Here is a 25,111-nt window from a genome sequence, read left to right as displayed (position 1 = left end):
CCACTGCTAGACTCCACGAGATACTCCATAGTTTGCAGCAGCAAAGGAAGTGACAGGATGTGACAATTCCAGCTAATCAAAGTAGATAAAATATAATCATAAAATCTTGTGGAGAAGTGGAGGAGTGGGGAAAACACCATTATTTAGCTTTTGTTTATCTTTTCGTTTAAATACATAATCTAAACATAAACTGAAAATCTATGTAAGGGATTCAATGACCTGACATATAAAGAAGATTCTCATTATACAAAAATAAACAAATCCTGAAAAGGGCTTTCTAAAGTAAACCTTCTTGAAAGGAAGACAAAACCTTATAATGAGGAATAAAAACAAAAACTGCCTGGCATTTGGGCCGACCCCGTGGCTCACTCAGGAGGGTGCGGTGCTGATAGCGCCTGACGCCCTGGGTTCGGATCCTATATAGGGATGGCCGGTGCGCTCACTGGCTGAGCGTGCTGTGGACTACACCAAGCCAAGGGTTACGATCCCCTTACTGGTCAAAATAAAAAAAAAAACTGCCTGGCATTTAAATAATGAAGCTAATAATTACAAAAGAAAAAGGGTAAATATAATTGCAGCTACGTGCTATTTCTTAAAAAGAAACATCAAATATGGATAGTATAACATTCTTCCCTGAATGTTTGATTTATCTTAACCTTAAAGGTCATTTTCACAAAAAAGTATTTAAGGGTTACATCATTTTCCTCAATGCATCTCTCAATCCTTGAGTGATATTCAAACCACTTGTTTAAATACTCAGGAAATGAGGGCAAGCATTATACTAAAACCCAGGGAACACTTGTGAGCAAGACAAATATACTACTTGCTCTTACATAGTATACAGAAGAGAAGACTTAATTAAACTAATAACAGGCAGTTATAAGAAAATACCAGGAAAATCTAAACTAACAGATCTGTCTGTTGCCTTCATTTTAAATCTGGTGAAAGTGATCTGCCCAAGAAAATTCAACGAGTTAGGGGAAAAGTCTGAGGTTTTACTTTAACACACTTTTCCCTAATGTTATCATTTCATGTTCTCAAATTTAGTTTTATGTCACCTGACTTTAACTCACAAGATATTTAAAGGTATCATTATTTCAAGAAATTCACCAAATCTTTAATCTAACTGTGAATTCATAATATTATAATATTCTACTCACTAAGTTCCTGGCATGAAAATTCAAAGCGTTAAGGAAACAGATGGGCCACCTGAATCACATTTCTAGATATTAACCAAAAATAATTTTTCAGGGATTTCATACATTACATGGAAAAGGCTCCCAGGGACTAGTACCATATGCACACTTTGTAATATGAATCCTAAGCAACTACAGGTGTGAAGCTTTGTACCTGTGTGATGGAGAAGGAGCTTCAAATTGAGGCACTGTGCTATCCTCACTGACAGGAGAATATAAGCCGCTCATTTCCTGAAAGTAAAATTATTTGAGTTATAGTAGATACTCCAAACAGAAGATGTATAAATCAAAAAGAGACATGATATATTCCCTTCCAATCCCAGGTTTACATCAGTTCCTTGTTGTATCAACACTCAAATTTCTCAAGGACTCCCTTCCTCAGAGTACAAAAGGATTTATGAAAAGTTAAGAGACAAGTCTTTTCTATGGTACATATCCTTAAAGAACTATAAATTCTTTAATAAAATGGTTCATCATTAATAAAGCCACCAAATGCAGTAAAAGACAAATGTAAATATTTTAAATGAGATGTATAGTACACTGTGTGAACAATGAACTGATCATTAATCGATCATTAATCTGGGTGATAACACCTATTGATTACTATTAAGATAAATGTAACCATAAGGTAACTGGATCATCAGGTTCAACTCTTTAAAGTACAAACAAAACAAACAAACAAAAAACAACAACAAGAAAACAGGGTATGACAGTGTCTACTTTTAAAATATTCTCCATAAACATTAAGTAACACTCCTCTTTTCAAATATTAGCTTTGTTTAACAAGGACTGAAGCTCCAATTTATGATCATTAACCCAAAGGAAAAGGCCTACTATAATCAACCATTATTGCATAAATTATGTCTCTGAATCATATTGACAGCTTACCATACTTTTTTATATGCTACATCTGATTAATGGAAACACAGCAAATTGTAAAATTTGACTAAAGATGCATAATCAGGCAGAATTATTTCTGGCTAATTCAAGCTCAACTCAATCATATAGCCAACCAAGTGACATAAATGTAATATAAGTTACGAATGCCACATGGGATACTGAATATCCACTAAATATTAAATCCATCATCCTTTAACATGTTCTACATATCAGCAAAAGAAAATGATAACACATGCGAATTATTAAAAATACACACTAAGGGGCTGGCTAGTTAGCTCAAGCAGCAGAGCATGGTGCTGATAACACTAAGGTCAAGGATTTGGATCCCCCTATTGGCCAGCCGCCAAAAAAAAGTAAAAATAAAAATATACACTAAATTTAAATACAGTCAAAGGCAATAACCTCACGTCATAATAGACTACGAGCTTCCCAAGGATCTCCTGGATAATTTCTAGAAGTAAATTATACTATAAATTCCCCGAATATTGATAATGTATTCTCATCTTTGTTTTAATTAATATTAGCATCTAGTCATGCACATAGTAGATACGTAAAACTTATTTACTTAATTAAAAAAAGGAACGTGATGAGTTACTTTAATGGTAATAACTGAGAGTTCTGTGGGAATTGATTTAAGTTAATACGATGGCACGCCAAGAAAACTGAGTGATTTTTTACAAAATCTAATAGAGAATTGTGGCAATAAAATATTGTAAAAATAAATTTAGACTACATTTTATCATCAGAAAGTGTTCTGAATGTTTTTTCTACAAAAATGCACTCTCAATTAAAATTAAAGTAGCATCTGTTACTTTCTTCATAACTGAGATCAATTCCATAAATTTAATGCAGCAACTTAAAGGAAAGGTAACAATTCTGTAAACTTGAAAAAATCACTAGAAATGTGAAAAATTCTTGATTTCTTACTTCCACTCTTTTAATATCCTCTTCCAAAACACTTAGTTCCTTCTGGATCTGTTCCAGTTGCTGTAGATTAAAGAGAAAGAAAGAGAAAAAAGCCTAAACCAAACCACAAGAGCATCACCAGGATCATAAAACAGTTTTACATTTGAAAAACGACTTCTAGAAAACTGGGCACTAATGGTAAATTAGGGGTATAAAAAAAAAATCACCAATAAAAAATAGCTAGAAATTCTAATATTAAAATGCATATGTAGAAATTTAATCTTTAAGAAAATATAATGTTGTACTTCTTTAATATAACAGGGATTGACTTTACAATAAAATATGAAAGATTAACAATGACAAGAAACTTTAAAAAATACAAGATAGCCAAAGAACTTTCACATTACCTCATTTAATTGTTAAAAATCAAACAAAAAAAATTCAGAACGTCAGTTGTTAACTCCACGTCACAAATAAAAATCAGTCCAAAAGAAGTTAAATTCCACTACCCCAAAACCACAAGTTAGCATCTAAACATTTCCTTCTTTTGGATTTTTAAAACATAAATTTAAGATAACGTTTTATCATTTATACCTTACCTACTGCATCATAACCATTTTCCATGCCGTCAAGATGTAAACATTTTAATTGTTAAATAACATTCTACAATATATTTAACCATTCCCCTTCTCACTAGAAGTTTAAGTTGTTTACAAACTAGCATAAACAATTCTGGAAAGTATGAGTCTTTTAGGTTTTATTTCATTACATTTTCAGATTTTATTAAGAGATTATTGAAAATAAAATTACTCACTCAAAAGAAATAGAGAAAATCTTCATTATATAATATAAAACTGCTTTCCAAATACACTGTATCAATTTAAATTTCTATTACCAGTATGTATAACTCACCATCTTACCCAACCCTGATATACTGAACCCATTTTTTAAATGTTAAATAATAACAATGAATATTTATATAATACTGATTGCCAGACGTGAAATAGTTACTGTTACATACTAAGAAAATAAGGCATAGAATGGTTAAATGATTTGTCCCAAATCATTTAGCAATTAAGTGGCAAAACTGAAATTCAAATCAAGGCAGTCTTCTTGCTCCAGAATTCATGCTGTTAACCACTATGCTATATTACCTCTTGAAAATGGTACCTTACTGTTTAATTCACTTTAATGACTGGTAAGGGTTTACATGTTTTTTTTAGGTTTATTATCACTAGCACTTGCTCTTCTGTGGCAATAAAGGCACAGTTGGTATTCTAATAATGTATTAATTCAAATGTTTACCAATCCTAGGCATTTTGCTAAGTACTCAGAACAAGATTGAAAAAACTATAGCCCTTGCCCTCATGAAGCTCAGTCTAGGGGAGATGGCAAACAAGAAAGTCAATAATTGAAACATCACAGTATGCATTACGATGATGGTACGCACGTATTAAGAAAATAAAGACTGCTTCTAAGGTAGATAGAGAGCTGTGGGGTACGGGCAGCAACTGGATAACTGAACTTAGCTCTCAAATTAAATTAAAGTCTGGCCTTGCAGGACTAATAGAATTTTGCCAGGTGGAAAACAGTGAGGAAAGAAAGAATAAGAAAAGTAAATGATAATATGTGCAAAGGCACAAAAGCTATGAGAAAGGGAAATAATCAATCTAAACCTATGGCAATGAATGAAATCACCCAATATCAATCAGTATAGTCAGAAGAGTTAAAACAAAAACTGGATTGGGAACACTAATTTTAAAGAGATTGGCAAAGCAAGAAGCAGTATTAACTATCAAGAAGGGCAAATTGGTAGCCACAGAACCAAAGGAAAAGACAGTACTATCAGAGAAATCAGGACTAAAGGGATTGACTAGCATGCCAAATGCTTTCAACTCATCAATCTACTTTAATAAACTTTCCTCAGCCTTAAAATTTATCACACAGTACTCTTGCCTTAACTGAAACTTTGCTCTCCCTCAAAGACACTGCCTGTCTTCAAACTCTTTCAAATAAAGGTCAATGATAGAAAATAAAGAAAGAAAGAAAGACCAATGATAAATTCTCTAATGCCCCAGGTTCACAGACTATGTGGGGACTCACTTCTACTCCATTCCATGGCCACTCCTAACAATTAGTCTTCAACCCTAACATAAAACCATTCTGGTCTAGTTCATACCAAGCAGCCAAATCACTCTTTATTAAACCTACAGGAATGAAATAAATCACCCAGTATCAATCAATGTAGTCAGAAGAAATAAAAACAAAAAACAGGACTGGGAACACCAATTTTAAAAAGATAGGCAAAGCAAGAAGCAGTTTTAACTACCAAAAAGGGCAAAGCAGTAGCCACAGAACCAGAGGGAAAGATAGTACTATGAGAGAAATCAGGACTAAAGAGATTAATTACCCATTTTAGCCAACTATAAACATCCCAGTTATTCCCCACCACCACTGAAGTCTTTTGGTTCAAGGACATTTTTAACTCCAGTGATCTTGATCTCTAATTTATTAGCAAAGCACTCCCATGGTCACCTCTCAAACATTTTCATTTAATTACCTAGAAATGCTTCACTCTTTAATATGAGAGATCTTTAGTATGATTGCTTTAAAAGATACATTTAAAATAAGGATGAAATTAAACATTTATAATATCAACATTCAGAGACAGCCAATATCACTTACATGATGCTTAATACGTAACTAAGATCAATTAATTTTTATTCTGCTTCTAAACTTGAAATACCAGAAAAAAATTTCCAATGTCATCCTTCTAGTGCCCCAAAGCTTTTGCTAGACAATACACTTTATATATGGAGGCTACTCTATATAAGGTGACTTGTACAAAATTGCCAATACTCAAACAATTTTTATTTTCAAAAACAGCATTTCATATGGTTCAATTTAAAATGAAACAACTAAAGTACAAGTGCTGTCCTGATAAATATATAGGTAGAGTATAAAAGAAAATGATGTAACCTACCTATATGAGAAAGTCTAAAAAGGTATCAGGCAAGAAATATTTTTTTAAAAAGTTTGGAGGGATGATAACTGTTTAGAGAGCACATACTGAATTTGAGGTATTTCCATTTCAAGATGAGATTCTGAAGAAGTTTGGGCAGACATTTTAGTACAAAGCATTTTAGAATGACCATTTAAAAGAAGCAGAAAGAAGAACTGGTCTAAATTTACTCTGCAGACATCATAATCCTCAGGGGCAAAACTTAGATTAAAAGCATGAATAAGAGTCCATGAATGTTTTAGAGCTCTGAAAAAACCATGAAGCTGAACTGCTATTATCTGAATGAAAATATATCACAAGTTGGGAATGATAAATTCCTCAATCAAATTTGCCTTAACACCATCATGGAGTTGGGGGCTATTAAAAAAAAGTTATAATAAATATATGATGAGAGAATTAAGGTAACACTATCTGAGAGCATGATCCTAAGGCATCAATACCCACCTTTCTCTTAACACTGTCCAAACACCCCCCCAAATTTACAAAAACATTGAAATTTTTAAAGTGAACAAAAGTCTCATAATCTCTTATTACGGTAAAAATTTACAAGAATTCAAGGCTGTAGAGTTCCCCATTACTGATTATAGCTTCCGTGTAGGTTGGAATCATTGGTACTTGTTTATTTGACTTATAGTAATGGTTTGATGAAGATATGCTTAAGTTTGAAACTCATTATTCAAATTTTATTTTTCAGAAGCTAATATAATTTAGAATAAATTACATATAATCCAAACTGAACAGAAGAATACCCTGTTATACTTTCAGAGAAAAAGCTGGTTTAAAAAAAAGGGTAGCAAAACTTAAAATATATAATTTTTAAGATCTTACTACCAAAAGCAAAGCATTTAGCCATACAAAGTACTCACTACAACAAGCTAAAAGCCTATCATCACATACCAATACCCCACAATAACCCATAATACACATACTTAATATCTAGTTCCTGTAATGACAGACTTGATTATAAGACTTCATTCAATCCTCCCACATAATCTTTTTTTTAAAGTTGAGAAGAAAACATAGACCAAAGATAAATAAATTAAAAAATGTTTAAAGGTTAGAGAGAGGGCAAAATAAGATGGCTTACTTAAAAGCAAATGTAAAGGATGTCAATACCAGTAGACTATGATAAATTACAAATGTACATGTAACACCTACAGCAGCCACTGAAAAACTAGACAAAGAGATGTACTCAAACACATAGACAAATCAAAATGGAACTCTAAAAAAAATTCAAGAACCCACAGGGAGAAAAACAAAACAGAAAAGAAACAAGGAGGTTTGACGCATAACGTTTACATTAAATAAATAGTCTAAATACACAATTACAAGACTGAGACGCGTAGAGTAAATTTTAAAAAAATATTTCAACTATACGGTGTCTCTGAGAAACTCATTTCAAATATGATTCAGTAATTGATATAACAAGGACACAAAGATTCAGTAAGGATGCAGATAACATGCACCGCACATTTTACACCTTTACACTGCACCATGCAATTGCAGAAAACACATTCTTTTCACGCACAAATATTTCAAAATTTAACTAACTACCAGGTAGTAGAGCAAATATTATATTCAAAGGAATAAAACACAAACTATTTACTGATTACAATAAAATTTTAACAGAAATCCATAACAAAAAAGACAAGAAAACCCCCATGTTCAAGTAATAAGAAGTCTATTTCTAAATAACCCAAAGACCTAAGAAAAAACTATAATAAAAATTAGAAATTATTTTGATCTAAACAATAACAAAACACAATATCAAAATCACTAGATGTAGCTTAAAACAAACAAAACTATGGCTTCAAATGTCTATATTAGAAAAAGCAGTCTACATAATAATATGCACATCCAAGTCAACATATTAGAAAGGAACAATAAAATAAAACCAAAAAAATTATAAGAATGGAAATAATAAAAGACACGACTTAATAAAACAGAAAATAGAATAAACAAAGCCAAAAGTTGGTTCTCAAATAAAATCAATAAATCCCTGGCAAGAAATGATCAAAAAAAAAAAAGGAACAGCACAATAAGCAGTGTCAGGAATGAAAGACAAGACACCACTAAAAATCTTCTGGACATTAAAACCTTAAGACTCTATTCAAGCCAATCTTATGCCAATAACTTCGAAAATTTAGACGAAATAGACAACTCTTAAAAAAGGATAACATATCAAAAGTTACAACTAAAATAAAAATCTAAATAAGCATATAACTGTTCAAGGAACTGAATCAATAGTTTAAAACCTCCTGCAAACAAATCATGTCTAGATGTCTTCTCTAGCAAGATCTTAAAATATTCAACATAGATACCATTCCTAGACCACACAAGTTCTGACAGAGAACAGAAAAAGAGGGTACATTTCCCAACTCATTTGAAAAAGCTGGCGTAATCTTTACAGCAAAATGGACAAGATCAGTGTAAGAAAAAAACAATCTCACAATCTCACGCGTGAAAATAGATGTAAAAATCCTAAACAAAATATTAGCAAACCAAATCATATAGAAGAGGATATATATAATAACCAAGTTTGGTTCACAGAACGGATGCAAGTTGGAAGACCAACTGCCCTAGTGTGCAGAACGTTCAGTGATAGAATTAAGATGCCCCTGGGCCAATCAGGATGGTTGGTCATCCTAGGTGCAAAGTTGACTGACTTTCTAATGTTAAACATATGTAATTATTCATATTAACAGAATGAAAAAGAAAAATCACATGACTGCCTCAGATGCACAAAAATTTTGGAGACTACTCAACCACACTCAAAATTAAAGGAAAAAAATCCTCTTAGCAAACTGGGAAACAGAAATTTAATTCCTTGAACTGTAAAAAGTACCTATAAAAAACCTACAGAAAACATCATACCTAATGGTGACACGTCGAATGCTTTCACTTTGAGATCAGCATCAAGACTAGGATGCCCCGCTATCACCACTTCTAGTCATCATTGTACCGGATGTCCTAGCCAGCAGAGTAAGACAAGAAAAATAAATAAAAGATATAAGGATCATAAAGAAAGATACTAAACTGTTATTATTTGCAGATTATGATGTGTATATAGAAAACAAAAGAATCTACAAATAAATTTGAATTAATGAGAGTTGAACAGGTTGCTGGATATAAAAAAACTACATGTAAAAATCAACTGTATTTCTATATACCAGCAACAGTAAGAAATTGAAATTAAAGACAAAGACATCATTTACAATAGCATCAAAAATGACTAAAGATGTGTCAGAATGATAACCTGATAAATTTCAAAAATTTTAAAGACCTAAATAAACAGCCATGTTCATGGATTAGAAGACACAATATTGTAAAGATACCGTCTCCCAAATTTATCTACAGAGTCAAAGTAATCCCAATAAAAATCACAGCAGGTTTACCATGGAAATGTATGTATCAGCTGATTCAAAAATTTACAAAGAAATGCAAAGAGCCACGAATAGCCAAGACTTTCCTGAAGAAGAACAGTAACTTACTTTAAAGCTCTAGTACGTAATACAATATGGTATTGCCAAAAGGATAGACAAATAGACCAGTGGAGCAGAAATGAGAGTCTAGAAACAGACACACGTATATGGACACATGTCATATGACAAAAGTGAAACTTCAGAGCAATAGGGAAAGGATGGGCTTTTTAATAATAAAGAATGCTTAGACAGCAGGATATCCATATAAAAAGATCCCTATATCTCACATTACCTCCAAGTAGAGTAGAGACCTAAATGTTGAAGATAAAAGAATAAAGTTTCAAAATAAAGGGCAATATAGAAAAATGTTTTCATAACCATAGGTGGAAAAGATTTCTTTACCTGACAAAAAAGACACTAATTTAACAGTAAAGATAAATTTAACTCTGTTAATGTCAGAAACTCTGTCCATCAAATGACACCATTAAGACGGTAAAAAAAGCAGCTCAATTAGAGGGAAAGATACTTATGAAATAGATCTGCAAAGAACTTATATCGAGAATACATAAACATCAAATCATTAAGAAAAATTCAAATAGAAAAAACCAAAAAGTCATAAACAAATACTTCAGGCGCACAAAAAATCCAAATGGCCAATAAACATAGTACCAGCTACATCAGTCATCAGGAAAATGCAAATTAAAACCAAAGACATAGCTATGCATATCCCAAGATTAGCTAAACTGAAAAAAGTCTACTGATACATACTAACAATAACTAATATAACTTGCTTAGAAAAACACTTTGGCATTACCTACTAAATTTGAAGACATATGTTCCCTGTGACACATCAATTCCATTTCTAAGTACATTCCATACAGATATGTATGCTAATACATAACTGGGCACATTTATAAGATAGTTGCAGTTTGTGAATACCCCCAAAACTGGAAACAACCCAAATGTCTATCAACAACAAAAATAGGTATATTCATTTAATGGAATACTATACAACAAGAAAAATTAATCAACTACAGGCATATACAACCATATGGATGAATCTTAACATTGAGCCAAAGGAGAGCGGAACAAAAGATTACATATTGCATATACACATTTACATAAAGCTCTGACAGAGAGAGACCTATAAATACTTAGGAAACAAAACATTAAAGAAAGGCAAGGAAGCGATTGCCATAAATGTCAGGATATTGGTTACCTAATGGGCAAGGGAGAAGAAGGTAATCTGAAAAGGGCAGGCAGGGGGCCTTGGGTAACATTCTCTTATTAGCAATATTCTATTGTTTAATCAGAATGGTGGTTACATGGATGGTCACTCTACTATAATTCTTTAAACTGTAAATTTGACTTATCCACTTTACTGTGTTTTATTTCATATAAAAAATATTTAAATTCATTAAAATGCCAGGATTCATCAAAACTACTCTATTATAGTAAATTAAATAGGTACCAAAAATGTCTAAAAGTATATTTTAAAATTAAATCAAATTAAATATAAGGCAATTGTTCAAATGTTGGTACAAATTTGCACAGATAAGACTGGCTTTTACATAGGAGCCAAAGCCCTTCCGTTCAATATGACCATGAAAGAAGACTAATATGTTCATTTAAATACGTATAATTATTAAATGCTGTGGTAGGCAAGTTCTAAAACAGCCTCCAAAGATCCCTACCTCTTAGTATTCATACCCTTGTCTAATTCTCTCTGAGTGTGAACTGAACCAATGATTTATTTTTAACAAATAGAAAACAGCAAAAGTATTAGGATATAACTTCCAAGATTAAGTTACGACTATATGTCTTGTCTTCACCACCCTCTCTTGCTTTCTCACTTGCTCCCTCTGAGGGAAGCCAGCTGCCTTGTAATGAGCTACCCTATAATGAAGCCAATGTGGCAAGAAATTGGTATCTGTTTCCAACAGCCAGTGAACAAGCTTGGAAGGGTTCCTACCCCAGCTGAACCCTGAGATAACTGCTGCCTTGGCCAACACCTTGATTGCAGCTAGGTGAAAAACCCAGAGCCAAGGCACCCAGCTACTCCACACCAAGATTCCTGACCCAAGATATTAAATGTATATCTTAAGCCATAAAGTTTGAGGGTAATTTGTCATACAGCAATAGATAACTACCGTAAATGCCTACTGTGTACCATGTACCTTTCGTTCTCTTAATATTCTAAAGAGTCAGTAGGGAAAAATAAATCAAAACTGAAGGTTAACTGTAGAATTCTAACAGCTCTAAATTACTAGCCAGGTGTGACACTGAAGTAATAATTATGTTAAATCTGAAAAGGATTTAACTTCTTTGATTGGTATATATATCAATGTGTAAAGCAACACTCATCATAACCCTAACTAAAAGTTATAAATGAAATCACAAAGTTAATTTTCAACGTATGAATGTTAATCTTAGGGAAAAATTTCAAATATGGTTAATCTGGTTAATCTATATTTCACTTGAATAAATTCAACTATAAACTATACTACAGGAGATGAAACCTTTAACAACTGTATTTATTTTGAGGATTTAACATGCAAATATACTTTATTATACAAAAGTATTTCAAAGAGTTCGTGGAAAAATAAAATTAAAAAATAATACAAATCTTTCCATGAACTTTTTGAAATAACCTCATACATGCAAGAGAAAAATATAACCATTCACTTTATTCTGTCTGCACTAAAACATTACGTATTAATCAACTGTATTTTCTAGGCTAAAGCTTATTATTGACTACAAATCACTACAGTACTTGACTCTAATTATGGTAAAATTTCTGAAATTTAACCAAAGTAACAGGTAAATTTTTAAGGTTTGTTAACCTAGTTCCTCAGAGTCACTTGTGTAATTAAAACTGAAATACTCAAACATGGGGACTGATCAGTTGGTTAGAGCATGGTGCTGATTGGTTAGAGCTGACTTGGTTAGAGCGTGAACCAAGGTCCAGGGTTCAATTCCTGTACCAGCCAGCCGTCAAAGGAAGAAAAGAAAGAAAGAAAGACTCAAACATGGACACACTAAAAAAAGCCAAAATGTCATACTGACAGTATAATCATTGCACTCTACAGGCACCAATATCCATAAGCAGTTGGAACTAGTATGTTTCTTGGTTAAACTCTCTACTATAAGAAAATAGTCTAAAGGGAGAAAAAAAAAACATCAAAATCACAAGAATATTAGATTTGAACTAAAGTCAAGCTGAGAAGTTCTACAGCACAATTTAACCACAAGTTTAATAACAAAAATACAGAAACATGATACTAGAGTTATGTGATCAAAGGCAGTATCATAGGAGTTACTGAAGGCCATTAGCCACCACTACATCACAGAAAGGACAAGTTAGGATCACAAGGAAGTTACGTTGAGAAAAAATTCTCCAATCTTTTCTTCTGTACATTTTATGATAGCTTTTGTTCTAAACTACCTTTCCAAGGATGTTTGCAGAGAACAGCCTGGCAAGACAGAAATAGTGACTTCCTCCAGGGCAAAGGGCAGATATGTTTTCTGACCAATATAATAAAAATAGTGTCTCCCTGCAGAAAAAAACTGGACAGGTTTGCTACCAGCCCCCTTTAAAAGACAGGGGTTTCCTAAGCTCAGGGTTCCTTAGCTGTAACACAAACTCACAGTGTGTACAGCACATTTCCACACTGCCCTCAAAGGACTTGGGGTCAGGCAGAACTGATACAAATATGAAGCTGAGACTGCCAGATGTGCCATGAGTAATAAAGTCTTTTACCTTCTCTTGTCTTAGGTATTCTGCCAGCATCTATGAAACTGCGGCAGGCTAACTTGTTAGCTAGCTAATAAGGAAAATAATCTCAAAGCCTTCACAGCTTTTTATAGCTGTAAACTGTATCCATATCTAACCTGAGACAATTTAAAGTCCAACAATTTGTTGCAAGCATCAGTACACTTGTAGAGAAGCAGTGATTAACACTAAGAAACCTATGGGGCTAATGAAAACCTTAAATTTTAAGGACACATAATAACTAGCCATTTCATTTAACCTTCATGTATCCTTATGCTTGGACTGTTCATTTCGTTAACCTATTTACTAATTCATTATTCAAGTACTTTCCTATGTACTGAATCTCATTCTCAATGAGTTCAAAGTCTAAAACAGAAAGAAACATGTAAAACTAATGCAACACTATTTCACACAATCCGTTTAAAATGATGGGCGTATGTATGAAACATGAAAAATTATCACTTTTCCCAGATAATTTTCCACAGCAAAAATTTTGAGTGTACATGTTGCACTCATAAATTTATTCCTATATATTATATAATGGTCAGCTTAGCTACTCAAAGTGTGGTCTAAGAACCAAGAGCTTCAACATCACTTGCAGCTTGTCAGCCTCCAACACAGGCCCCCTTAATCAGAACTTGCATTTTAACAAGATCCTCAGGTGATTCACATGCATATTGCAGTTTAAGAAGTACTGCACTACCAGATATTTAAACAAATGAATGACTGAACACCACCTGCTCCCCAACCTAAAAAAACTCAAGAAACACAAGTAAATCTTAAAGTTATAATGAAGATGTTTCTATTAATAGAGAAATTAAAATCACAATTATTAACTTGGCTAAAGCTAAAGATAAAAAAAAAAGTCATAAGCCATATAAAAGATATATAGCTATCAACACTAGTATAATCCAGAAAAATTTAATCTGGACAAAATCAGAAAAAGTTAAAAACAGGACATAATGAAAAATCAAAAGAAGTGGCAATATCATAGTAATATTGTATCAATGTAATGTTATGGCAATGCACACTTAAGAGTACTTCATCAAAAGAAAAAAATTTCCCATTATTTTCTTTTCTTTTTTCTTTTTTTTTTTTTTTTAAAGATGACCAGTAAGGGGATATTAACCCTTGACTTGGTGTTGTCAGCACCACGCTCTCCCAAGTGAGCCAACCGGCCATCCCTATATAGGATCTGAACCCACGGCCTTGGTGTTATCAGCACCACACTCTCCCGAGTGAGCCATGGGCCGGCCCCCATTATTTTATTTTCAAAAAGAATAAAGATAGCCCAGAACACGGCACATTATACATGGTTATACAGTTTTTAAAATAAGTAAGAAGTACCCAAATCAGACAACTCAAAGTAAAAATATCATAGACCTGAAACAGTTAGAAATTCAAAGAAAAAAAGAGCCTTCAAAATTATTTTAGTGGGGCTGGCCAGTTAGCTCAGTTGGTTAGAGTGCAGGTTATAACACCAAGGTCAAGGTTTCAGATCTCCTTACTGGCCAACTGGCCCCCACACCCCACCCAAAGTTATTTCAGCATGCAATCCAGAGCACAGAATTTTGCCTATTTGATTTTCACATATTTTGCACACGTGTAAAATGACTGAGGAATTTTATAAATGTTAAATTAAAACATCTGGCAATAAAATTGTTAATACAAAATTGTCTTTTAGCTATCCTGCATGACTTAGACTTTCCAAATTCTAAATAGGTAACTATGTTTTTACTTGTTTTTCCCCACATATACTTTTACCATGAGAAAAACTGTAACCCTACTTAAGGCTATATTATCTAAACTTTCCTAAGTTTTCCCTTCATGGTGAAGGGTAGGCTGTCATTTGATAATTCTATTTTCTATTCTTATAGATTTGAGGTAAGTCATTGCAGTCAATCTTATTGAAACTTTTCAGAACATCTCCAGAAAAGGATTTTTAAAATGTCAAGTTGTAAAGGTAAAAACAGTTAAAATATCAAAGCTTAGGAAACTTCTTTAATATTCAAATGTTTTAAAATATTTATATATATATATAAGCCTAAAATGCTTTTATAACATGGGAACAGCCAACAACAATAAATGAAACATCACGTAAAGCAGACAAAATAGTATACCTCTCTTTTATTTCTTCTTGCAACCTTGAGGAATTCCATAAGGATCTGTAGTTGGGCTGCATGTGATTCCTACAACAGAAAATTATAGTTGCTCTTTTAAAAAATATAACTTTGAGTTCAAAGTTTTCTTTAACACCACAGTATAACTAGTATGAAGCAACTTTATACATCCATTTATGTTAGTCTATTACTTCTATTAATCAGTTTTCCCATTTGTTAGTTGACTTTTAAAAGCAAGCAATTTTCCACGAAACTAAGACTAATCTTAGGAAACGTGTTCTAAATTACATTCCTTACCTACTATGCTGAAAAATGTATGGGGAATAGCAATTCTGTTATCTGACTCATAGGAATCTCTTCCCCAACAAAACAACTGAAACATCAAGACAAAAATCATAGTGGAACTTGTTTCTAGATACTAAAATCACTTTCCCATAAGATCCTCATTTGCAGCGGTAAGTGTAATAAACACAGAGAAATCCATACCTTTCAGAAGTCAAATCTACTCATGCAGATGTGAGAATTATGTGGAGTATACTAACATTTATGAAGCAAATGTATTTCACAGGGCCTAGTTTCCAAAGCCCTGTAGTTTCAGATATAACCTAACTTTTAAAATTACATATAGAAAGGGCTGGCCCGTGGCTCACTCGGGAGAGTGCGGTGCTGATAACACCAAGGCCATGGGTTCGGATCCCATATAGGGATGGCCGGTTTGCTCACTGGGTGAGCATGGTGCTGACAACACCAAGTCAAGGGTTAAGATCCCCTTACCAGTCATCTTTAAAAAAAAATAAATAAATAAAATAAAATAAAATTACATATAGAAAGGGCTGGCCCGTGGCTCACTCGGGAGAGTGCGGTGCTGATAACACCAAGGCCACAGGTTCAGATCCTATATAGGGATGGCTGGTTGGCTCACTGGCCGAGCATGGTGCTGACAACACCAAGCCAAGGGTTGAGATCCCTTATCAGTCATCTTTAAAAAAAATAAAATATAAATAAATAAATAAATAAAATTACATATAGAAATGTTAAGCTTGCAAAACACAGGAAACTTCCCCAGGCTAAAGTCTCTGTCGTAGATAAAGAATTGTAACACAGCAAAATTGCTGGCTCAAGGACAGATGTCCTTGGAGCAGGTTAACCTACTGATTGATATGTTAAGAAAGTCGCTTTATTTTTACGTAAAAATACTGAGGAAACTGCCGTAGGAAAAGACGGTATTTGCTAAGAACAAGTTTTTGTTGGTGGATCGGCTTAACCTTTTGCAAACTGCATTATGGAATGTCACTTTGTTATTTCACTGATGTTACCAGCCTCTATTGTTAAACTATACTTAGCCATAACTACACCTATGTTCTTTTTCTGTAACTTTCTGGCCTGGAGAATAAACACTGAGAAAGAACACCAGTCTGGTGTTAATTTCCTGAGGAATAATGCTTCTCTCTAGGTTGAGATCCCTTATCAGTCATCTTTAAAAAAAATAAAATATAAATAAATAAATAAATAAATAAATAAAATTACATATAGAAATGTTAAGCTTGCAAAAGACAGGAAACTTCCCCAGGCTAAAGTCTCTGTCGTAGATAAAGAATTGTAACACAGCAAAATTGCTGGCTCAAGGACAGATGTCCTTGGAGCAGGCTAACCTACTGATTGATATGTTAAGAAAGTCGCTTTATTTTTACGTAAAAATACTGAGGAAACTGCCGTAGGAAAAGACGGTATTTGCTAAGAACAAGTTTTTGTTGGTGGATCGGCTTAACCTTTTGCAAACTGCATTATGGAATGTCACTTTGTTATTTCACTGATGTTACCAGCCTCTATTGTTAAACTATACTTAGCCATAACTACACCTATGTTCTTTTTCTGTAACTTTCTGGCCTGGAGAATAAACACTGAGAAAGAACACCAGTCTGGTGTTAATTTCCTGAGGAATAATGCTTCTCTCTAGAGGGTTCCTGGAAATTAACCCCTTCGGGGTTTCTCACTGCTCAGAAGAAATGGGCTTTGAGTAATCCTTTGAGTCTTTGTCACCCAGCGGGAGAGAGGTAACAAAGAGAGTGCAACAGAACTAATACACTTCTGTAGAAGGTTTCAGTCAAAAACATTTGAAACCAAAATATTTTAATATAATCAAGTGGGGGTTAAGGAGGGGAGAAAGTAACCCAAATCGGTAACTGAAACAAACATGAAAGAGATAAATGATAATTATGAGCCTTGACATTTTCTGGGTATCAAAACATAAAAATACAAGTATGTACCTTTACTGTTAAAATTCACAGGAAGAACCAAGGAATTCCAGATGAATTTGATAAATATACATAAAAACAATATCAAAAGCTAAAAACAGAATAACAATAAGAGATGGTTTGTGAACAAATATAATGCTTATTTTTCTTATATATATTTATTTGAAAGGGGAAATAAAAAAGCCTAGTGGAGCAATTCCAAAACAAACAAAAATAAATGAATAAGAAAGATTAATAAAACTTTCATTTACCAGGCTAAGCAACATTATTATCTAGGGCATTTGTTAAAATAGACACTGGCAGATTTTAGAAATTCTGATTCTATTACTCTAGAAAAGGTTCCAGGAATCTATGTTTAACAAGTGCACAGATGATAAGAATAAGGCAATCAAAATTTGAAGAACCACTAAGATACGACACATACTACAAAACAACATAGCCACCTTACACCCACTCTGAGAGTGTATTCCTTTGGAGAGAGAAAAAGAATCTTTGCATTAAAAACTCCATTCTCATCTACTTTGCCTTTTATCCTTTTAAGTCAAGGCAAATAAGGAAATATGAAGATAAATATGAACTGACAATCAAAACAGGATATTCCCATTTAAAAACACAACTGAATTAATATGTTTTACAATCAAATAAATTTGGAAGACATGGTATCATGAAGATTGAAATTTTTCTGGCATATCAAACCAGCTTTAATTGGACCTTAGACCCATTTCTGAAAAGTGAGTTAAACTGTCACACAGAACAAACTCACAAGGGGTCTGTGTTCCAACAGTGATGACAAAGCATCCAGATCCTCGGCATGTTTCTTGGGACTTCTCTACACTGATTATCTGTAACTGTCCACATATTATTTGTCTAGAGAGCAAGGACCATATTTTTACACAAAAAGAAACATATACTTCCAAGACTGCTAATATAGTAACATAGTTCATTTGCAAAGGAATGTACAAACTATCTTCAAAGTAGTAAGTCTGAATACTACATTTCAGTCTATCAAGTACAACATGTAAATAGAACATGCAATTGATTTGTAGGAAGGGATAGGTGGAAGCCTCATGGTCAAAGAGAAAAATGGGACCAACTATATACACTAGGAATTCAGTACATGGCACCTTCTTCTGCAGATTAATCTTCTTTAAAGGAATAAATACACTAAAGGAGATAAATGGCAAATTTATGAAACTGTAATTTCATATGTAAATATGAAAGAAAATTATATAGAAGAGATAGTGGAGGAGTAAAAAGAGAATCTTAAAAATGGGAAAAGTATAGCCAATTACATCAAAATAATGTCTAGCCATATAATGTTTTCTTAGAACAGTCTCAGAAATTGCACATGAAAGTAATCTCCTTAAGTCATTTAACCCAGTACTAAAAATAGGAGTTCAAGAAGCTAATTCTCTGAACATTTCTTACAATTGTCAAAATTTCCAAAAAAGATCATTTAGCCCAATTCTTTTATTTTCAGGTAAGGAAATGGAGTAAGAAAGGGTAAAAAGAAACATATTTAGAAGAAAAAAGAAACATACATATTTAGAAACTAAGTCCCACTCTCAGTACTCTTTGCAATATAGCAAGTTTTTGTCATGTTTGTCCCATCCAGTTCACAGTCAATTGTTTCACGAGAGTCCACGTCTGCCATGTGAAATGGAATTTGCTTCAAATTTTTATAAAACAGTGGTTTTCTATATTTTCCTATCATTTTCTGCAATTAAGTTTTGATTTTATTCTAGAAATCAGAAAAAAATAGTTATCTCTATTGTGGAAATAGAAGCAACTGCCTAATCAGAGCCTAATACAATTAATCATACATTTAACTCTTCTTGTTCTAATTCTATGCTTTATTATCCTTTTGATATATGGCATGTTAGATAGCTTTCCAAGTGGGAGAAAATGCACTCGTCAGACCTACATAAACATCTAATGTAACTGATCTTTAATTTTACTCTAAATGAGTAACTTAGTCCTTATGAATTTAGTTACCATGAGTTCATCTTCTCAAGTAAAGTCTATAGCAGTCTCTCAACAGGAGAACAATGAGCTTTTTTTTTTTTTTTTTTAAAGATGACCAGTAAGGGGATCTTAACCCTTGACCTGGTATTGTCAGCACCACGCTCTCCCAAGTGAGCTAACCGGCCGTCCCTATATAGTGATCCAAACCTGTGGCCTTGTTGTTATCAGCACCACACTCTCCCAAGTGAGTCATGGGCCAGCCCTGAACAATGGGCATTTTAAGGGAAGAAATGGAGGAGACTTTCCAAGGAGAATGATATAGGCATGTTATTCAGAAAAACAAAAGTAAATAAAAACAATTAAAATTTGAAAAAATTGCTTCGAGGGAGTTGATGAAAGAGATAGGAATTAATGATGCAACTAGAGATTGTTGATTTTTGGTATAAATCTTGTTAATGTTTGACATTATAAATTAGGAGTATTTATTAACTTGGATTTTTACTTAAAGAGAGGAGAAAGGAAGGGTAAGGAAAAGCAAGAGAGAGAGAGGAGAAAAAAGAAAAGAACTTTCCTGGTGTGGTGACAAGAAATCAAGAGTTCTAAGATTCTAACCTAAAAACCCTATATAATTTTGTGAGTGCTTCACCTACTTGGCTTCAAATTCCCTCTCAGTAAAATGAGCAGGTAACATTTCACAAACAAGTCATTTTACAATACCTTACAGAAGACACTACTATTATTTAGGTGATAATTTTTTTCTGTATCAACACATTTTTTTCCTTAAATCCACTGTCGAAAGAAAATTTCTAAAGGATATTCACTTCTGCTTGTATAATTGACAACAGCCTTCAAATACACCTGAGAATGCATGAAGATCTTCCAAAGTATACGTGGACCAGATGTTTTAGGAAATTAATTCCCAAATCCTCAACCTTCCATACTTCTCTTTCCTAAAACCGATCTGCTCACCAGGCTTCACTTCAGTTCTCAATTCCAGTCTCTTCTTTCAAAATTTCTCTTCTCACATTTTACAGGGGTACAGGTTGGGGTGGGGGGTGGTAAGGAGAGAAGACTTATCTTTTTCCCACCTACAAGTTTACCCTGATGCATGGCCCTGGTAAATAAAAGTCTCTAGAACAACAAAACAAGGTAATATAAAATACTGCTGTTTGGAAAAGTGAATGACTAGATAACAATATAGACTAGACAATAAATCCCTTTACAAGTCAGGTAGTTCCCAATTCGTTGCACTGAACAGTATAGAGGATATGAAACTAAAAGATGACAGTACTGGGAGGAAAACTGAAAAATCCACAGTCTTACTAGTAAATCAATATACTTCTCTACACAATAAATAGGTTTTTATTTTCAAATAATATTAATAGAAATTTTTTAAATACAAAGAAGATACAAACACCCAATTAAGACATTAGATATAAAGAACATAAATGAACCTTTGAAACACGTGTGTTTCAAAGCATGGGGGATATATATAAAAAGTATCAATACTTAATAGAACGAGTGACTAATATCTGGAAGAATTGCATCAAAGAGACATACCACTCTTTCACAATACGAAACATTTAAACTGAAAAAATCAGTGACTGATCCTTTTCAGATTAAAATGTAAAAGGATGCTCCCACAGTAACAAAAAAGGGGATAAATTAAAAAGATATACTATTCTTTTAAGCCAGTGAACTTTAAACTAACTCAATTAACAACTGAGCCCCAACTCAGCTAAATTCCTGAGTTAGACGAAAGAGATCAGTCTCTCATCCTTGCTCCCTGACCAAGGAAAAGGCAAGACTATTCAGGAAGAATATATTAACTACGTTAGTGTCTATACCACTCTTGAATATAGAATATCCAGGATACAATAAAAAAAACTTTCAAGACATGCAAATAAGCAAAAAAAATCAAGAGAAAAAACAGGCAACAGAAGGAAACACACAGGTGACCTAGATGCTGGAATAAGCAACAAAAGACATTAAAATATTACTGTAAAGTGTTAAAGAATTGAGAGGAAAACTGGACAAATTAGTAAAAATATAGAGAAGTACAGAAAAGAAACCAAAGGAACAAATGTAAATCCTAGAAATGAAAAAGACAACTGAAATTTTTAAAAAATTTTTAAAAACTGGATGAGAGTAGTAGCAGACTGCACACAGCAGAGGAAGTAAAGAGTGAATTCAAACACAATTCAATATAAATTATTTAAACTGACAGAGAGAAAAAAATGAAAAATAAGAACAGAGTACCAGAAATATGTGGGATAATATGAAACATTATAACAACTTACCACTGGAAACCTAGAGGGAAAGGAAAAAAAAGTATAGGGCTGAAAAACGGTTCACAATGTTCAAAAAATAGATCCTCTTGTTCCATGAAAACCAAGCAGGATAAATATAAAGAAAATGAAACCCAGGAATATATCCTAGTCAAACTGCCAAAAATCAATGTCAAAAAGAAAATCTTAACTGCTGATTTCACCAGAAACAAAGGAAGCAAAAAGATAATTAAAATATCTTTAAAGTGTTAAATAGGGGTGGGAGGAACAAACAACCCTAGGATTCTATACAAAGCAAGACAATCTGCTTTGCAAGAAATAGTAAAGAAAATTATACAAACGAAAGGGAAATGAACCAAATAAAAAGCCCAGATCTGCAAGAAAAAATAATGAGCATCTGAAAAGGTAAATATTTGGTAAATAAAAGAAAGAAGCTGGGTTTTTTTCCATCACATCTTCAAAAGACTACAGATTTACTATGGCTCAACTTATGACTTTTTTGACTTTATGATGGGTTTATCAGGGTATTAACTGCATTTTTGACTTAAGGTATTTTCAACTGTTTATCAGGGTATTAAGTGCATTGTCAACTTAACATATTTTTGACTTATGATGGATTTATCGTTACCCAACCCACTGTAAGGCAAGTAGCATCTGTATTAACTGTTTAAAGCAAAAATAATAATGTTTGGTGGGGTTTACAACACAGTTTGAACCAAAAATGCAGGAGTTCGGTAAACTGAGTTGTTGTAAACTTTTACATTTTCCCTGGAGTGGTACAGTATATATTCAAGATTGACTGCAAATATATTGTCCTTCAAGTGGCATACTATAACTTAAGGTTGACTGGAAAAAAAGATCATTTTGTAATCTTTAAAGAAACCACTAACATTACAACAAAAAGAAGTATGCAGAAAATAGAGATGATAAAGTGGAGTATTAAAATGGAATATTGAAAACTCAATTTCTAAAGATGGCAATAAAAGAGAAATAGGGAGGAACAGATGGAAGAAATGGAAAACAAATACCATGGTATAGACTCAATCACAATCATATCGGTAATTATATTAAATTTAAATGGACCGAAGCACATGAATTTAATGAATTTATTATTATCAGATTGTGTTTTTAAAAAGAGTAAAAAAAGACCTATATTCTGGCAAGACACACTTTATAAGGTCAATGACAGAATGAAAGTAAAGAGATGAAGAAGGATATACCATGGAAGCATTGATTATAAGTAAAGTACTGTATCTATATCAGTATCAGACAAAGTAGTCTTCAAAATAAAGAATATTTCCAGCAATGAACATATACATTTCATAATGATAAAGGGTATGATTTATCCAAAACAAATAACAATTCTAAACATGTATGCGCCTAATAACAAGACTTCAAAATAAATTAAACAAAAATTTCAGGAAAAAAAGAAAAATAGCAATCACAATTATAATGTTAACATACCTCATCAGTAATTGACAGTGCAAAGAAAACCAAAGACTTGAATAACATTAACCAACTCTACATAATCAATATTTATAAAGCACTACAATAAATACCATATTGTTTTCAAATGCAAGTGCAACATTTAACAAAGCACTGTATGCTGAGCTATAATGAAAATCACAATCAATTTCAAAGGACTAAAAGCATACAAATTGAGCTCCTGTTTCTGGCTAAAAAGGAGTAAGAGTGACTAGATTTATAATCCTATTGAATAACAAAACACAAGTCCAACTACACAAAACAATGAATTTCAACAAAGAACCAGAAATATTACATGTTCTTGGCAGTCACAGTGGAAAACCTTGTAATACACAGGCATCAGATAGAATACTCAGGCAAATGTGTGTATACAAAAAGCTGCTCTGGTCTCACCTAACAAAGCTTAAAAACAAGCTTCAAGAGATTCAAACTGGTTCTAAGTGACTTTACCTGTCAGAACAAAGCTCAGGAATGTATAAAGGAAGATATAGAAATACTCAGCACAGAACAAGCTAAAATTTACCATTTCTGGCATCCAATAAAGAAACTAATAAGCATGCTAAGTAGCAGTAAAATACATAATAAGGAGAAAAGTCAATTTGTAAAAATATAGAAATTACACAGATAATGGAATTAGTAGTTAAAAGATGTTAAAAGAGTTATAATAACTAAATATGTTCTAGAAGGTAGAGAAAAACATAAGCATGTTAAGAAAATACACAGAAGGCAGAACAGATGAGTGACCTTGAAATAGCAATAGGAACTATCCAAAATGAACTAGATAGATGAAAAAGACTGAACACAAATGAAAAAAACTGTTCACCAGTGACCTGTGGAAAAACTTCAACCAGCCTAACAGATGTGTAATTGAAGTTCCCAAAGTAGAAGAGGGGGCAGAAAAATACTTAAATAATGGCTGAAAATTTTCTCAATCTGATGGAAACTATAAACCCACAGATTCAAGAAGTACAAAGGGGCCGGCTCCATGGCTCACTCAGGAGAGTGTGGTGCTGATAGCGCCAAGGCTGCAGGTTCGGATCCTATATACGGATGGCTGGTGTGCTCACTGGTTGAGCGTGGTGCGGACGACACCGAGCCAAGGGTTGTGATCCCAGTCCTGGTCAAAAAAAAAAAGAAGTACAAACAACCCCAATGACAAGAAACACGGTGGGGCGGGGTGGGGGTGGGGGGACCCTGGGGGACCCTACAGCAATGCATATCATAATCAAAATACTTAAAACCAAAAAAAGAATATCTTAAACTGGGCAAAATATATTTCATTCAGAGGACAAGAGGTAACAATGACAGCAGACATCTCATCTGATTCAATGCAAGCCAGAAGACAGTGAAGCAACACCTTTTAAAAAGTCAACCTAGAATTCTATATTCATAGAAACTATCAAGTTTATCAAGTTTTAACTTCACAAAGGTGAAACTGAAGACTCTGTCAGACACAGAAGAAATAATTCATCACCAGCAGATCTACACTAAAGAAATGATAAAGAATGTCCTTCAGACAGAAAGAAAATGATAACAGATGGAAATCTAATCTACATAAAGATAAAGTGCACCAGAAATGGTAAATAAATGGGTAAATATGACTTTCAAAAAACTCCATAAAACATAATTTATCGTTTAAATCACAGTTAATAACAATTGTATTGTGGAATTTATAACATATGTAGAAGAAACACATATGACAAAAAATTGTACAATAGCCAGGAAGGAGAAAATGGAAGCATACTGTTGTTATAACAGTCTTAAAATACAGATGAAATAG

At 33.1% G+C, this 25,111-nt stretch overlaps 1 protein-coding gene across 1 annotated transcript in view; it reads right to left on the bottom strand.

Annotated features, from left to right (window-relative positions):
* RFWD2 (ring finger and WD repeat domain 2, E3 ubiquitin protein ligase) overlaps window positions 1-25,111 on the bottom strand; it is a 227,116-nt gene that overhangs the window by 133,019 nt on the left and 68,986 nt on the right. The window contains exons 7-9 of the mRNA XM_008582996.1: window positions 15,339-15,407; window positions 3,024-3,083; window positions 1,351-1,427 (exon numbers count right to left, since the gene is read on the bottom strand). Of these exons, the coding sequence (XP_008581218.1) occupies window positions 1,351-1,427; window positions 3,024-3,083; window positions 15,339-15,407 (206 nt within the window). The remainder of the gene's footprint in view (window positions 1-1,350; window positions 1,428-3,023; window positions 3,084-15,338; window positions 15,408-25,111) is intronic.

The sequence above is a fragment of the Galeopterus variegatus genome, unplaced genomic scaffold, assembly GCF_000696425.1.
Source record: "Galeopterus variegatus unplaced genomic scaffold, G_variegatus-3.0.2 Scaffold2789, whole genome shotgun sequence".
Lineage (NCBI taxonomy): Eukaryota > Metazoa > Chordata > Mammalia > Dermoptera > Cynocephalidae > Galeopterus > Galeopterus variegatus.
Note: the sequence above shows the minus strand (reverse complement) of the source record. Positions and strands in the feature narration are given on the sequence as shown.